Consider the following 19,310-nt stretch of genomic DNA (forward strand, 5'->3'; position numbering starts at 1 on the left):
TTAAAAATCTATTTACAAATCTTATAAACGTGCCGTTTTTGAAAGATTTGTTTTGCACATAAAAAAAAAGATTAGATCGCATAATTTATATCGTCGCGATCCTTGACAAAACCCACCCCCTGGAGTGTTTTAGGTGACATTTTATCCTTGTATTGATAACGGTAATTCTTATATTTGAAGAAATTTCGCTTGTCGAAGTAATAAGTTCGTACGAATAACGTTGACATGAAGACACGCCTATACCAGCGACGCGTCATTTATACCACATTTTTGTGTGTTCTTACCATGAGTGTTTCATTTAATATGGTAATATTTGCTCTTAAAGGAAAACTATTTGCTTAAGTCACGGTTGATTTAGTAAAAGAGGACTTTAGATGATATAATAAATATTCGATAATAACTTTTTACAATCTTGAGAGATATAAAAGTATGAAAATAGAATAATAGAATAATCATGAAATATATTCTACAAATACTCAACCCTTTGAAGATTCGGCAAAATCATGGATACTTCAGAACCCATATCACTCAATAAAGTCTTATTTATTTATTTAATATTTTACATAATATAAGCAAATACGTTTTGTAATACGAGTATGTTCAAATTTCATACATATGTATATCATACGATGATAATATTTCAAACGAGTTTTTCTCATATAAATATTACATTGCGTTGTATATGCATTATTCTCTAGATTGCAGAAGTATGTAAATTATACAATATCGCCAAAACACGCTTCAAAAGGAAAAGGTGAAGGTAATCTACACAAATAAAACAGATTTTCAAACAATCAATCAATTCGAAGACCTTGAACTATGCATTGGACGCGTCAACTTGTTGCGCGTCGACACGACGCAACATCAACGATTCTAAACATTTCAACCTCACAAAATTGAATAAAAAAGCTAACAATACAATATTTCGAGCGTTCGGTAAATTTACTGTAGTGTTTCGTTTATAGTGTGTTATTTCATTAGTACTTAGTACCTTCACTCGGTGGGGTACAATTCCAACGTCCCCGGGGGCGACTTTTGTACCCGCTACCGGTTAACCCGTCGGAAAATTATCATTTCACCTGTTTCCAGGTGCTATTCATGGATTGGTCGGTTGCATTTAAATCAATGCATTGGAATGCGGCCGAATAATCGGTAATTTTCACGCTCACGTACATCCGAAGCGAATTTTGCTCAATTTGGAGCCCATCGGTAATTTGAGATCTTTGCGTAAATTATACATAATATTTTTGCCGAAATGCATCCCACATAATGAAGGGAGTTTGTGCTATAATTTTCGGTACTAAACATATTGATTGGAATTATATTCAGTATTCAAATTGTACAATTTTTGTATAGTAACAGTTGACACACAGTGTTGTCATCTATTAGGCTTCTGTAAACCTTTTGTTTGAGGTTTTTAATGTTAAATGCCTTTATGAATTAGTTTTCGCATTTCAGTAATGTGCTTTAGAATTAATTTGGTGTTAAAATATTTCAGAAAAATGATAATTTCAAGCTTAATAGTGTGTTGTTGAGTATTAAAAGCGGATTAACAGCTTGAATGTTAACTTGTTCATTTATCACCCCTAAAAATAGCCCGGTCGTAGATTTAGATTAAAACCGATGAAAAAACCATCAAGCGTCATCATATGTGTTTGTATTTAAATCAGTATGTGTTTGTATTTAAATGTATGTATGTGATTTGGTTGAAATGAACGACACTACTGTATAACATGCACACTTGAAGTCAATTCAAAGTACAATATCATCTTAAAATTTATATTAAAATATTATATAGATTTTATTCGATGAATTAAGTCTAAAATTATATTGTACATATATATGTATGTTTGTCGTAGATCATTGATCAAAATGTGTATTTGTGTGTATGTATGATGCTTGTAATGCTAATGTACTAATGTGAGCTGTGATTACCTGCGCCTAAAAACTGGTTGTAATGTGAGTTGTATTAAACGTTCTAAATTAGTACGTGTTGAATATGATTAGCATAAAATAATGGATTAATGAAAAAAGTAATAATATATAAATATTACACATTAGAAAATGTTACAGCACTGCAAACACGGCCGCCTTGAATCGATAATAACATATTAGACGTCAAATTTGAGGCGTTTAGTCAAATTTAAGCGCTATTTCGATCGACCCATCCAAGTTGCCCAAGGGTTTGTGAGATAATTGCGAAGGGGCAGGAATTTCGATTGAACGGTTCGCGGTCCATACGAGGTTTTTCCTATTTAGGTTGTATGTATGTATGTATTTATGTATACACATGTAGATTGTTAAAATGCATCATGCACATAGCGCACCCAAGATGACTGTTGATTTTTAATTTATGTTTTTATTATTTTTAGTGTTTTATATTATTATATATATATATATACGTTCTTTGGCAATAGTTATGCATCGGTCGTAAAATCGCCTTCAGCATGTAAAAAAAAAAAGTCGAGTATAAATGTTCGGCCGAGAAAAGCGATTCACCTTGTATCGGTGTCGATGAAACCTGATAATATAATGATCGACTATTAAATCGGTGCTTTGCTAACCGATCAATCTGAATCTTGAGATATATGTGTGTGTAATTCTTTTATATTAAATTATTCCTTCATAAGTAAGTCGTCGGTAAAAGAAGAAAGATTAATTTTGATTCAAAACGGGTACATTTTTACCATACACTTAAAAGCCCTGTTTATTAAAGGATAGATTTTACTATATAAAAATCGGCAGATTTTTCTCTAATAATCTGTATGTCTTTGTATAATCTGTAGTGATTTCTCATAGATAATTAATCAACCAACAGATAAAGCTTTTGTTCAATAAAATCTGGATGATCCTAGTTGTGTTTGTCACCATTTTTCAATGGCTCAAATGCGTATTAAATAATGGACCGGACATTATTACAATTATTTAACGAGTTTTATGATTTTTCTTATATTGTTGGTATAACATGTAACGATATATGTACATATGTAGTATTTGTTTATATCCATATTTTACGAAAGAAAATCAGAAAGGAAGTCAAAAGATTTGTCTGTCGTCGCGTTTCTTTCTAACTACGGAAAATGTCATTGCCAGAGACTCTACGAGAGATTTGTCTGCAAATTAATCTCTAGGCCACCTTTAAGAAGCAATTTTTTCTGAATATTATACTATTAGCAAACAACATTTGGCCGGAAGTGATTGAAAAATTTAATTCCAATTAAGCAACGTCGTTCACGAATTGATTCATATGAATGTCAAGTTTTTGTAGTTTGTTCAATTAAACATATTAATGAATTCGCAAGCGTATGATACGCTTTATACATCAGATCTGTCATTATTGCTTGAAGGCAATTATATAATTGCCATAAATAATTATCAAACATGAACCATCACGGGTTGTTGCTTGAGCGGTGACAGTTTCGTTTCATGAAATGATCCGAAAGAATTAAATTGCAGCCTGAAGGTCCCAAGCCCTGAGGTCCTACGACGTCCGTCTGTCGAAGACGAACCCTCTTGTACCTCCCTTTTGCAATTTTATTTCATTTTTCTTTCGCGCAGAAACTGCCCTCGAGCCACCCATTACGAGCGCTTTTTCCTTCGCCGAACCGATAACTGCTTATTAATATTGCCATTTCGTATTCATTATCGTCGTTTATTGGTTCGTTTCGCACAAAACAGGTGAATTCAACTCCTTTGTCGAGGTGGATGGACATTTTTTTATGCTTACTTACATATTTTTCAAAAAGTCAGAACCGTTCAAAGGGATACGCGTTTTATGCTACTTACCCAACATTGTAAATGTCGTATGTACGTACATATGTCAACTTATTCAAATTGCGTGGACGACTTCTGTTTTGCGCAAATGTATCAATTATTATTATTAAATTTAATGATATAACTGGGTACAATTTTACGCAAACGATTCACACAACCCTGTTCCACACAAACATAAAATTTAAGATGAAACGTTTATTTACAGCGACCGTCATTTATGGATTTTATATATGTATGTACATACATAATACATATATGAAATGCATATATAAGATTTGATCGATGACTTAAAGTGTTGTAATAAACACATAGTAATATTACATTTTATGATCAATATTTATAAAGGCAAGTTTGAAAAATGTAGATACAAAGCTCGAATTGAATTGAAGTGGTTTATTGAATATATATTAAATTTCAATAGTCTTCACGTGGGCAAACTCAAAATGACAGTCGAAAGGCTTTGTTATTAATAGACCTCAGATTTAGATTTTTTTATAGACGTATTGGTTATTTGGTTACATTCCTAAATTAAATATATCTAAAAGTTAGCGGGAATATAACAAACAACGGTCTCTTCTTCCACTATTAACCTAAACATGTCCTCGGCACAGGCATTATTTTTTTTTTATTATTCAAAGGGAGAATTTCGGTCCTCTCCGTTCATAGAAACTATTTAACGTTAATATTTGATATCCATTGATTTGATAATAATAATTAAATTCAAAATTGTCATAAAAAGTAGCTAAAATATTGTAAATTATAAGAATTCCTTGAAAAATATAAAATAATTGCACAATTCGGCCTCTGAAGTAACCATTTCTTCATTCATGCCCTAATTACCATCAGATCCTTAGCTATGAATAGACATCGGATGTTTTTTGGGGTAACTGCAAATAACTTGTAAAAATGGTTTTAAAGTTCCAATAGCTTGTAAAAATGGTTTTTTTATGAATTCAACAATAACAAAACCCTCTGCCCCAATTCCTATCCTATGTCTACTTATCACATGTAGTCAAATTATACAGAAATTTGCTGCAGTGCGTAATACTAATAAATAGACTTAAGATTCATTTTAATTTTTTAAAAAATTCTTTTTTTTGCTTTGAACACTGATGGAAGGGTCTATTGTTATTTACAATTGCCCCGATCCCTAGCTTTATTCTAGTTATGAACCTTTGATATAAGTGATTTCTGTTGGTCAGAATCTTATATGATCAATTCAAATTATTATTTTTCTCTTTATCAGAAACATCCGTGAAATAAGATATACATGTACTTTTGCGCAACAGTTGTTGAAAATAATTGGATATAAGTATTTGTCTTATCAATAAATTATTATTGTTGAAAATATATTCTACTGTTATATAAAATATATATGTACATGTTAGATTAAATTTTCAATATAAAATAGATAAAAAATATGATAATACACTAATAGTTCCAAACGCAAATTATGCTCTTTTCAAGGTGTATTGAATTCGAGCAATGATTATGTAACGATTCCCCATTGCTAATTTTAATATTTAAGGGTTTTTATTTGATTCAGTATGTAAAGTAAAGCAACGATTATATCGTTTAGGAATGCTTACATAATTTAGTTAGCATTATAACTATAATTTGAGCCCAACAGTCCAACAAACGCAACAAGCACGAAAATGTATAATAGTAAATTTTCAGATGTTGAGTGCGTCGAAGAAATTCATATAATTATATGCAAAAAGAAGAAGAAAAAACACGCTTTTTCAATCACAATAAACACTAATCGTACACGCCTAGAGGCGAACACATGTCGAGCGCTATTGAAATGCTCAAGTAGTCAATCTATAATATTACCATTACATTATTGTAATTGTAATGTGGGTAAAAAAAATTGTACACAATTACGTCGCATTAATGGTGTAATAATATTTCGACGATTAAAAACATTTTGCCGGAATAAAAAAATATCACAGTCCAGAGGGGCTAACGAGTCATTATGCGAGCGTTTCGTCGGCTTCGTTTTTGGCGAAACGAGAGAATGATCGCAAAACGGTCGATAAATTGCCTCGCCGTGAGAACGTTTGGAAAGCTGTGGTTCGCGATGGGGTACAGGTTGGGGGCGACGGGGGCCCGGGTGGCGGCGCGCTAATGACAGGGCGGCGCCCCCGCCCTCAGGCTTATTTACGGCTCCTTAAATGCCCTTTTCCGTTTTTTCACCTCTTGACTGATATATGGTCGGCAACGGCGTGGAATGATGAAGTCCACCATCATTGACATGTGATATGCTCTTCATATATAGATACATACATACTTATGTATATATGACGATTTTTAGATTTTAAAATTGAATACATGAAAATTGGTCCAAATCTAATACGTTCATTTGTCATATATGTATATGTAGCGTACACAATTATTGAATTATAATGGTAAGAACATACTGAAAAGTGTGGCGTGGGACGTACTCTTGGTTTCCAGCTGTGATGGGCGTATCTTTATGTCATGTTAATTCGTAAGATTTTATTTCTTCGATAAGTTTTTCCTACATTCCTTTTAAATATAGAAATCACCGTTATAGATCACTGACAAATCTATATTAATAATATCACCAAAAACACTCCAGTGGTGACTTTACCAAGGATCAAGATGGCATAGATTAGGCGTGCTATCGTTTTTTTTTTTGCTTTTTTTGCAAAATTATCTAAACAATAAAAACATGTACCGTGTACCGCGAGGCTCTTAAATTGATTGGTTTAGTTTAATTTGCAAATTTAATTTATATTTATTTATTTATGGATGTGAAACTTGGACATTGAACACTAAGATGGTACATAAAGTCCAATGCACTCAAATAAGTATGAAACGCTGTATGCTCGGCATAACGAGGATAGTGGATATACTGGAAGGAGTGAAGAGATTGAAATGGCAATGGGCGAGTCTCATAGCTAGAAGAATGGACAAAAAAGTGCTAGAATGGTAACCGAGAGAATGTAAAGGGGTAAAAGGATCGAATACCCGTATTTGAAATTCATCATATTTCCGGTTAAAATATTTCTATGGTTTATATACATATTATCATGGTGCATATTAAAATGTAAATCTATGCACTCTTTGACTATAGTAATTTGAGAATGTAATTTAATATCCACTTAAGTTTTATTGAATTCTTCCTGTTTTATATTATGTACTCTCGATAAAGGCGATGAAAATCCAGTGGAGATTTGCTCTTCGAAATTACGGCAAATCGTTAAATTTGTCATAAATTTGACCTGATTATAAGGGAATTCTATTATTATTTATAATATTCGTCATCATTTACAATTTCAAACGCATACCGGATATTTGACCATCTCGTTTTATTTAAGACTTGAAACCACGACTTTTCAGACTATACCTATATTATGTACGTACATTCTGTACCAATGTTTGCAAAGAAGTGGAGAATTCCTATCGGACATATTATAGAGAGCCATACTTATTTGTTTCATTACATGTTTTCTTTCTTATACAAAGAATAAGAAAGAAAACATGTAATTTAAAAATAATATGTACAAATATTCATAAAGAATATTCGATTTTTCTTTAATCGCTGTTTTGAGAAATCATTTGATTGTCTTGGTTGCATTTTTGAGTTTTGTTTTAAGAAATATATTCTAAAATCATTATTAGAAAAGACATCAGACATTTTAAGAAGAAATTAATATGTAAAATATGTTAAAATTCGGATGTGATGTATTCGAAGATTTAAAAAGGATCAAAAACAACACGGAAAAAAATGAAATTCACTAAATTAAAAAAAAAAATAGGGCTCTATGGAAAGGTACTACATTCGATGAACCGTAAATTTTGAAAAAAAAATAGCATCTAAACAACGAACATTCCAGTTACAGTTTCAGTTTTATATTATTAATGGTGTTAGAATTATCTCCAAAACACACACAAAAAAAACCATCAACGACCAATTCTGAGTCAAAATCTCGAGGTTGATTTTTTGCACAATCTATACAAAATCTACATTATAGTATTTCCATAAAGTAAAAATCTTGCTTTTCGAAGCATTCGCACAGTTTTTCATGAAGTTATTGCGAAATAGTATCAAATATGAAAATTATATGCCTTATACCCTCCGGAAAATCGTTTCACACAGTGTCGAGATTAATCTCCAGGTAATAATCAACAGGGAAAATTATAAACATGGACCCTGTCGACAATCATCGATAGCGGGGTCCGCACTGGGCGTATTGAGTTTCGCATCGTCGATGATTTACGGCCGACACACACAGACAATGCTCAACCAAAGTCATTTGGCCGAGCTAATTTAGGGCTAATTACGCGTTTACTAAATTAACACCTGTGCCCCTAATAAGTTACCTGCCGTGGGCAATCAACGCTCGGAGTTTTTAATTAAAGGACGACCGTAACGCGGCTAATTAACGCGACTTTCTTCGATTGCGCCTTAATCCGATTTTAATTTGCAACATCTATCGCGCTCGTTGCGCACGCGCAGTTTTTTTCTTTATTTATTTATTTTTTGTTAAGACGTAATCCTTCTTATAACGAGCGCTCGTTAAGTGAAATCGGAAAAATTAATCCGGTTCAAGCAGTTCCTAGTGTCTTCGACTACATATGTAACTTGTCTATGTATTATCGCGTATATTAAAATATGATTTAAATGTATAGGATATAAATATGTATGTACAACAACAAAAAAAGTAACGAAAACTTCAATCTTTACTTATTTTGTTCCATTGAATTAGAATATGAAAATTATTTTTTTGGCTTGCTCTCGTTTGAGAGATGTGAGCGATTTTAAAAATGGGAGATTTTTGCTTTTGCAGTCTTTAATTCAGAATCTAGTATTGCTATGTCAAAAATGAGTATTGTCACCAATAGTCGGATGTTTTGTCTATTGATTGTGATTTTTTATTGGTTTTAAATACGTATAATTAATTATTTAGCGAATTTTAAAAGTCAAAAATATTTTTTTTCCGTAATATTATACTATGAGCTTATTTCTCTAATATTTCACTTTACCAAATTTATATGTATGTAGTTGAAAATTTGTTGTTCAACAATATGAAACAATATTCCAGTCTGTTAAATTGTTTTAAAATACCCTACTGTTTATTACATTTAAATCGAATTTGTCCTGTTGATTTCAATGACGTTACAGTGTAATAAAATGTTACATATGGAGCCCCTTATTTGATACATTATTTATTTTGAGTATGTTTATAAAGTCCAGATATGTCTTAAGTAGGTACCTACTACACTTATTCAATAAAGTCTTGCACTATTATTTTGTATAATATGTACATATGTGAACTGCATATGTACATAAATAGTGCTACAAGTAGCATTTGTTCATCCGATATGCGTTATATCGTATTGGGAATATTAGTAAGCTTCGCTGTGGGTCTAGTATGGCCCTGTCGTCCAGCACAGGGCTGGCTTCACCTGTGAGAAAATATGCGAGACGTGTTTTGTGTGATGATGCCGCTGAGCACGCCCATCAGGAGTGGCCGACCCCGGAACCCGAGCTCGCAGCACTCAATTAAGAATCATTTTTTTCTCTCTTTGTATTATCATTTCATATTAATTTCATTTTGATTTCGGGTCTCCGAGATGTGCCCGATAATATTTATTTACCACGAACTCGAAACGATTTAGATAAACGTAAACGTTTCAACGTGTGCTCATACAATAATTAACGTGCGGTGAAAGTGCATCGAACTGATTTTTAATTGATATGCATAAATGAATTATTATATTTTTATTCAAAAGGAAACGCTTGATTATATTTTTTTTCTTATACGATTTATAACTTGATTATGTATCTATAATACTTATTTATTTATTTTAAACAGACCATTGTGGCATAACAGGAATTCCTAAAGCGCCACAATGGTCAAAAAATATAACACAAAAAAGAAAAAAAACAAAATAACAATTAAACATAAATACATCCATACATAAACATAAAAAATAGCATTAAATAATAACAGATAAAGTAAAAATATCAAATAAAATATAGCATAAGGAATGCCTTGCACCTACAGCCAGTTTCAATAAATATGTAAGAAACAACTACAAATACAAAACATCCCTGTAAGGCCCAAATGGAAGAGAGTTAATCAAAATTTCACTCATAAATCACAATCAATCATGAAAACAATGATGAGTGCAGACTACCAGATAAATGGGTTAGAGTAATTTCCGACAATTTACGCTCACTAAGGTGGAAAATATCTCGGCAGCAACGATTTCATTAAGAAGTCGGATAGCTCTTGGAATAGGAGCCATTCGAAAAAGGACTGTGCGGGCAGGAGGTACAGCCAGCAAATGATGATGTCTACCACGCACATAGTGATTAGGGACATAAAGTCCCAACTGCTCCAGCAACAACGGGCATGACGTATTACCACGTAAGAGCAGGAGAACGAAACGAATTAATGAGAAGTTTCTCCGAAGTTTAAGGGAATTATACCCAAGCATGCCCAAAAGGAAAGGAGTGGGGTAGAGATATGGGTAATACCCATATTCTTTCCTATATAGGAAACGAAGAAATGCTTTTTGCACTTTCTCAATCATCAGAGAGTAATTTGCTTCATGCGGATTCCACACAATCGCATTATACTCTAGCTTACTTCTCACAAGCGAATTGAAAAGCAAGCGAGAAGACAAAGGATTGGAGAATAATCTTGCATATCTCAAAACAAATCCAAGTCGACGAAAAGAAACGTCAGCGACTTTTTTGATATGGTTGTGAAAGGTGAGCTGAGGATCAAAAGTGATACCCAAAACGACAATAGATTCCACACGCTTCAACAAGACGGATCTAATGGAATATCCGTGACAATAGAGCGAATGTGCACGTCCATAGCTCATAATTGCACATTTGTTTAAATTATAATTGAATTGTAGTCAATGCATTTTATATTATAAAAAATTTCATCAACGTACGTATCTTACGTATTATTTGCATCCTAAAATTATATTTCCTATATTTTGATGCATTTTTTTTTCACTGTTTTTTACAGTATAAAATCAAAAATATTAAATTTGGTAACAATAAACAAAAGCAGCAACAATATACTTTTATTTTACTACATATTATCAAACTTTACATATAAATGACATTCTTTAAAACCAATGAAATTTTGTATTTAACGTTCAATTGCTATGGCAAAAGCTTTCTACTAGGTCCATTGTGGATAGTAAATTTTTCACTCTGGCAATCCGATCAATTTCGAACTAAATTCATTGGAAATATTTACATATGTATTTCAACGTGTGCTAAAATTTGTATTAAATAAAAATAAATGACAAGTACACGTATTGATTATAAGAACAAAAACATTTCTAGACATTAAAAGAATGATTTTTCTCTAATTATTATTAATAATAATAATAATAAATTTTATTCCGATAAAAGGTAGGAAGGACACTGCGATCCCTATCGTTCATATAAATAATACAAAAATTAAATAAACAATAGTTATATGTGTAATAGTAATTAAAAATATAATATATGTTATTTTCAATATTTCTTGAACCATGTCCTTTGTACACAACGCAATTCATTTGATATTATTAAGTATTTTTCTCTCATAAAGATATCTTGTATCAATATTCTTATGAAAATATATTAAAGATTGCGTATTAGTAAAGTAATTCTAAACGAATGCCAATTTCTGTCGTGATATACATATGTATAATAAAGTTGAAATATTACTATATGAGAGCTTTTATCGGATTGCCAGATACTAAAATTTACCATAAATTAAATTACTGTTTTCATGTTTTTTTTTGTATTGAATTATATACATACATACATACATTCCCAATTTTTCAAAAAAATAAAATAATATACCATTATATCAAACGGAAATTGTTATTTTTTCAAATCAAAACATTCTGCGTGAGATTTGTTCTTATTTAGATACACATATCGAAAATTGACTATTTCAACGATTGCCACACGTGATTGCCGGTATGATTCCATCGGGAAAAAATATAATTGAGCACATTATGTGAAAGGTTGACGTCCCCTGTCCACGGTGAACGCAGGCCCGCATTACGGTCATCACACCATCAACAGCAACACCTTCTAGCGGCAAATTACAGGGCGGCGCGCGTTTGTTTTTTTTTTTTATTATTTTTTATTTATACACTTATACAATTTTTTCCAAATCGGCTCCCCGGCATCATCACCAGCGGTTGCCGACGCCTCGCAGACCCGGCTCGAAGGCCCGATTTTATCATCCATACATTATTGTCGCTTAATCTCGCGCGGTGGCCGCCCCCCGATCGATACTTAGCACTGGCCGCCTTGTAATCCGCCGGTGCGTCTATTAATCGGCCATTTTGCCGAATCGATTCTGAGAAATATAATAATAATCGAAAAAAAATTTTTTTGTCCTCTCATTATTATTAAATCCGCTCCCGTTATCGATACGCGGCCATTACGCGAGGCTATTATATTAAATCGACGCGAAAATCTATGGCAAGGAGAGACCGTTTCGTAATTTTGATTGATGCCGAGACGTGTCTCTCTCAATTAAACGGGCAATTCGATAAATTGAATTTTTCGTGGCGCGATCGTTTGAAGCCATTGCAAATTGCCGTAATCGCATATTAAATGGCGATCGAAACAAAAAAAAATATTGTAAAAAAGCCTATTTGAAGTCCGTTATCGATGAAATTGCTCAAATCTTTGCCGTAATTGAGATTAATTAGACTGCCATAACGTGGCTCAAATATCAAAGTTTCGGGTCAAGCGTTATGACTATGATCCAAAGGAAGCTGTTAGGCTTAATAGTGTTTACAATATTTTAGTGTAAGATAATAGTCTTGATATTTCTTGATAGGGTATTAGGTACAGATTATTGATAGAATTGTTCATATATGTATGTATATTTCGTAATATAGATTAATTACACTGGTATCTATTAAATGTTTTGAGTCATATATAATATTATGAGCTACATACATATTGGATTTATTTTGGATCACAGAATTTTTTTTTATTTCATGTTTTAATACTCGTAAAGGAACTATGTATATTATATAAATTGCATTGAATAAATTATGCTATCATGTATGTACATATATATATGTTACAGTCAAAGTGTTATATGTTACAGTCAAAAATACATATATCAATTGCAATATATACTATTTTGACGAAGTAGTCTAAATATGTTCCATTTATCCCATATACATAGTTATATCGGTGACCAGACAAATCCATGTTGACATTTCCGCGCCGATAAAAACTGCGTATAATAATGCCGCGCAGAACAATTCCGTCAAAGGCGCGCAGAATAAAACTACAAAATAAAATAAAATAAAAGCTCTTTTTGGTTTTATAGGACTGCACATCGATAAAATTTACTGGTATATGTTGGTTTTTAAAAACCAACCAAGTGGCGGAAGTCCAATTTTCAGTTCCTAAAACACACTGAGTTGTATGGGACCTCACGTCCTTCTTTTTTTGCTTCAGCTTCCCGCTGTGACCGTAAACAATGGGTATTCCCCAAACCGAATTCGGGTGTACTTGCACGTGCAGAAAGTATATGTTTGGGAGGTCGCACGTGTATGCTAATCCATATGCAACCGACAAGTTTCTCCTACATTTCTTCAATAATGGGATTCACCGTTATCGACCACTGTCAAGAAAGTATTATAAAATACCGAAAATACTCCAGGGGGTGATTTTTGGGACTTGTACCATATATGTATATGGGCTAGGGGTGCTGCGTTTTATTCGCATATTTCAAAGTATTTAAAAAAAACACGTCCCACTCAGTGTGTTTTCGCCCTATTTCTGCTTTGACTTAATTCACAAATTGTTAACACTTCTTTTAATTCGATATGTCCAGAATCTCGAAAAAGCAGACTAAACGTATTACAGGCCACCAGTATTTTTAAATATTGTTAAACGCAAAACATTATATTTCATGTTTTTCGAAATATTTCTTGAAATAAAGTGGACTTATGCCACTTCAACTATAACTGCTCATATGTGTGTGTACGTTGCTTTCAAATATCCATATTTTATACTTAATTTACATGTGAAAAAATACATGATTTTTTTTTACTCAACGGACATGAGAAGAGCCGCCTTAGATTTCAGCAATAATTAATGCAAAATTTAAGTCGTCTTTTTCAATGTACATTCATTATATTCTGCGAAGATGATTGACGCTGAGGAATGTTAACGAACGTGTCCGTTTTTGCTCGAAAAGTTAATTTATTATACACAACGATACCTACAATCACATCAACTTTCAGCTTTATTGATTGATATAAATGTAACGCGACAAGTCATTATACGGTTCATCTTCACGAGGCCACCTAGACAAACATAAATTAGAGTGCGGGGCTTTAATTCGGGCACGGGCGGTCCTTTATTGTATTATTATCCGGTATTAACACGTAATTACCGAACCGACCCTAGCGGCGTATTCCATTACCGGACGAACAGATGAAATATCGAGATCTGGGGCCCCCCGAGCGCTCATTTGCGGTCCCCGAACTGAAGACAAAGCCGCGCCCCCGAGGGCTCAGCCCCTCACACCCTCAAGACAGATTTTTGATTGATTTTTTTTTATTTGCAGGGATCCTATGGAATTGATGCTGATGGAACAACAGCTTTTAAGGGCACCTCTCAGACTGTATCCTGAGTGTCTTCAGGACGCTGAGAATAACAACCTGGTGGCAGCGGCTCTTGCAGAGAAAGCGCGTTTGTGGAGACCTTTGGGTCTTTATGGGCCTATGCCCCCTGCGGCTGCGTGGCCTCCATGGCTGAGGCCCCCTTCGCCCGCTCTGGCGCCCCCAGCGCCTCCGCCCCCGCCTACATCAGCTGATATGTGGTTTCATAAACTACCCCCATTTCCGATGCCCCGTTACACTCCATACCCACCGCCACCAAGACGTTCACCTCCGAGTGGATCCCTTCATTAAAAAAGTGTGTAAATAAACTAAAATTTTAATACAAATTGAAAAAGCCAAAGATTAAAATGCGAAAAAAGTTCGCATGGACATGTTCGAAGTGATTAGTAGGTACATTTTGTAATGTATCTAAAAGACAATGTTTAAAAAATAATGAACTCGAAATATTTTGTGTCTGTGATTATATTATTTTATTACAATGGACTTAATCAAATTTTTGTTATTTTCCGGTGGTTATATTATGCATGAATGTGTCGATTTTGTAAATCAACGTACTTAATATTGTTTTTAAATGCAACTTCCTATTTGATTTTAAGAAGAACTAAATTGTACAATATTAAATTGTATATGTTATTATATTAGAAAAACAAATAGTTTTAGCTGTCGCACTTTCATATAAAATATATAATTTCAAGAATAAATTATTTTATATAATAGTATGTATACAGAAAATTGTAGAGGTATTATAGATTTATGATCTATAATAATATATGTATTGTTTTAATTATAAAACAAAAAGTTCACGATTTGTTTAAGCCATTCATTTGTTTGGTTTCAAATTATATTATTGACGAACAAAACTTAGATGTGAAATTTATTTTCAGTATTATCAGAATGAAAATCAAATTATAGCTGAACGAACAATTGATTTTGTTTTATGTAATGAATATAAATATGAATAGATTGCACGAAAGTACGACGATAATGTTGTGGTGTGTGCAAAAGTGTCCTAGATGTATAAACGTGTCAAACGATAATAATATTAGAATGTACCTATGATATGTATGCATAATATTTATTCATTATCTGTATACATGTTAAGTGTAATAGATTGTAAAAAATTGATCGATGAATTAAAAAAAAAAAACAAAACACAACTTGAACGAGTATGGATGTATGTATGTAGCGTGTAAATATACCTAAATATAATATTTAAAAGTAAATCATAAATTAGCGATGTATAATAGATATTGACAAAAAAAGAAGTATTTGTATTGTAATGGTTTATATTATTAACATGTGCAAAATAAATAAATGGAAATAGATGTCGAACATTCTACAAAGTGTTTTATTTACATTAAAATTATATATTTTATTATAATGAAAAGAAAATTTTAAGCCCTGAAGTTTTTAATGAAATTGCGAAATATAATCAACCTACGCAGTGCGATAAATCAGGACGATCTTTATTGCTGTACGAGATTGCATTGGATTGAAAAGCAATAAACATTTCGGAAGGTTATTTGTTTGTAAAATAATAAAAAAAATGAATTTAACAGACACGGTGGGGTTTTAATTTAAAACATTATTGCGACAGTAAATATACCTATAGTATCTATATATATATATATATATATATATATATATATATATATATATATATATATATATATATATATATATATATACATATATATGCATATAATTTGTCTGTCTGTCAGTCTCGTATAGGCTCCTAAGCCACTCAACCGATTACGATGGATTTTTCAGGATTTGTTGTATGAATTTCCGAGAAGATTACTGTGAATAAAAAAACGGGAAAAAACCTCTTAACAATAATATTTGTAATAATGATTTTACCGACGCGAAAGTATGAAGCGCCATTGTGTAGTCAAGGAAAGGTGTTCTTTGGTAACCACGTTACTAGTTGGTTTATGACGACACGCTCAAACCATCACTTGAAACGGGAACGGGAACGCAACGGGAATGGGAACGAGAACGAGAACGGGAACGGGAACGAGGACGGGAAAGCAACGGGGACGGTAACGGGAACGGAAATTGCATGCCTTATTGTGGCATTGCAACGCATGCCGGGTTCAGCTAGTGGTTTATAAAATATATGAAACTTTCATTGAAGAATACAGTATTAAATACTTCTACTTTTTTAAAAGATTAACTATATCATGTCTTATTGTTCTACAAATTTACAAAAAATAAATATATATTGAGCAAGTACATTGTAATTGTATCATGAAGATCATTTTTTTATGGTTTTCAAATACAAAAGATGGTGTTGAGGAGTACGAAAAAGATAAACCAATTAATAAAATTTTCATAATTAAAATAATTGATTTTACAAAAAAACATTACTATACAACAACTGGATCTATTGAAGTCGACTGATATGGCGACGACAAATATGTTACGATTCGCACTAGTAATACATATAATTATTTTATTAATAAAATATAATACCACACTACTTCTATCTTATACACTTAAAAAAGTATTAAGACTCTAATTCTTATGACAAGCTGAAATAAACCTCGCGCGTGAAAAGTATAATAGGACACGTGCTATAATGTTAACAATACTGGTACTACTGGTTTTTAGTCATAATTAGACCTTCGGTACTACCGGTATTACAAAATAGACTACTATTTCCGAATATAAATAATATAATTATTTTTAAGTGATTGTTAACAATGAGAAGAATCAAGAAAGTAACTGTTTAAAATAACGATTAATCGAAGATTAGTCTGCACATAATCAAATAATGTAATTAATAAAATTTGATTGCACCAATTGCTTAAATAAACCAATTTCGGTAATACTGCTAGTGACAAATGTCAGTATTTTTGGAATTTATAATAAGGACATCCATTCATATTAAGTCTCGCAAATTCGGCTATGCCAAAATTTGTTGATTGATGCAGGCATACATACGCTTGTGGCTTGTAATTGATACATTGTATAATGTGTTTGCATATGTACACATCTAGCTAAAGGGTTGATTTTAGGGTGACCTGTCATGGCACTATGTCATAAAGTTAAAAGAAAATTGTAGTGGAACGAGTGAAGAGCTTGAAATGATAACAATCAGATGATGCAACTAGAAGAATGGAACAAAGAAAAGTCTTCGAATGGTACCTACCCAAAATAGTGTAAAAGGGTGCAAAGCTGAGATGAGTGGACGAAATAGGAAAAAGGGTTTAGAACAGATTTGCATGGAAGTGAAAAGGTGATCGCCATGATTGGATAGCAAACTTCTGCAAATAATTTAGTATGAGGAATATTCATACATTTCACACATTCGATGTCAACAGTATAGGAAACATTTGAAACTCCCGGAAAACCACCTGAGAAGTTTTCCACGGTACATCTGTTAAAAATAAATCACCCCTTACACGAGAGCGTAAGTGGGTAAGGTACGGCCTTGTTTTCCGCGGCAGGTGTGTAGTGTTTCCGTTTCAAATTGATTTCATGCAATTTGTTTTACTTTCAGTGCCTGCTCCACGTAAGGGCATATTGATTTTTCAATTCCACCGACCCACCCAACCTGGGCACAACCCCTCGAACCCCCTTCCGAAAGATGTATACGGGCTATTTAGAGCTCTTGTTTGCTTGCAATTTAAGATCGCACGAACGAGCTCTTATGCAAATACGTGCAGTCGGGTGAATGGTGTGGGTATTCACTTTCATTGTACGTAGGTGATAAACATGTTCTTGCATATTACGCGTTTCATTTATTTATTTTCGGTTTTGATGTATTTAGCGTGGGCATGCTATCGGCATTGTGTGTAATCTGAACGGTATTTATTATTAATATATAATACATACATTAATTCAATGTAGTTGTAGTTTGAAGTAGAAGATTACAAAAAAATATCCATGAGTTATATTGTCTACATACTACATATGTACATGCATACATATGTATAATTATGTACATATTTTTGGTCGGTCTCCGTGACGAGACAGAATGTTAAATTGCAGAAAACGCAAATATCGGAAGGCAAAGATCGAAAATCGAAAGATCTTAAGTCGAAAGATCAAAAAAAATGGTGCATGGTAAACGGTACATACTCACTTAATTTGCGCGAGCAGGATACAACAGGAACAAGAAGAACAGGCTTTTCCTCCCGTATTAATGTCCGCGCGCAGAATACGGGAGAAAAAGCCTGTTCCTCTTGTTCCTGTTGTTTTTTTTTTTGATCTTTCGACTTAAGATCTTTCGATTTTCGATCTTTGCCTTCCGATATTTGTGTTTTCTGTAATTTAACATTCTGTCTCGTCACGTAGACCCCTTCCAGTTGTAATATATTTTGACTAGTTGGAATATATTCCATCTAACCTGGTACCAACTAGTGTTATAGTTGAAGTTTATTTTCAGTTGTAATATATTTTGACTAGTCGGAATATACATATTTCGTCTAAGTTACGTAAGTTGATTCATATGGCGAATTACATTCCAACTGGTCAAAATATACTACAACTGAAAATACAGTTCAACTATAAGTTGATACCAGGTAAGATGGAGAGATTAGGTTTTCGTGAAAACGTCACTCGACTAATAAATTGAGTTGGAAAGTCACATTTTTGTTTTGAACACATTCTTAGATTTATCGCAATACTGTACTTATTACCTTTATTCGTAATACCTAGTAAATATTAACGCACTATTGATTTATAAAGCATTCGTAAAACATCACAGCTGTCAAAACTCAACTATTATATTACAACTGGTGCACATTGTTGACAGTGTATTTGCACTTGTAGAGTGTTAATTTGCTAGTTTTGTATTTTTTTTTGCATTTTTTCATACATATATATATATCACAGAAGGCCTAAGAGGTAAACCTCAATGCGCGTTTCTAGAC

General features: G+C 32.8%; 1 protein-coding gene across 1 annotated transcript in view; it reads left to right on the forward strand.

Annotated features, from left to right (window-relative positions):
* LOC143918567 (T-box transcription factor TBX20-like) overlaps positions 1-14,721 on the forward strand; it is a 103,296-nt gene extending 88,575 nt beyond the window's left edge. The window contains exon 5 of the mRNA XM_077440507.1: positions 14,376-14,721. Within this exon, the coding sequence (XP_077296633.1) occupies positions 14,376-14,721 (346 nt within the window). The remainder of the gene's footprint in view (positions 1-14,375) is intronic.
* The last annotated feature ends 4,589 nt before the right edge of the window (positions 14,722-19,310 follow it).

This window comes from Arctopsyche grandis, chromosome 11 (genome assembly GCF_051622035.1).
Source record: "Arctopsyche grandis isolate Sample6627 chromosome 11, ASM5162203v2, whole genome shotgun sequence".
In the NCBI taxonomy this organism is placed as follows: domain Eukaryota; kingdom Metazoa; phylum Arthropoda; class Insecta; order Trichoptera; family Hydropsychidae; genus Arctopsyche; species Arctopsyche grandis.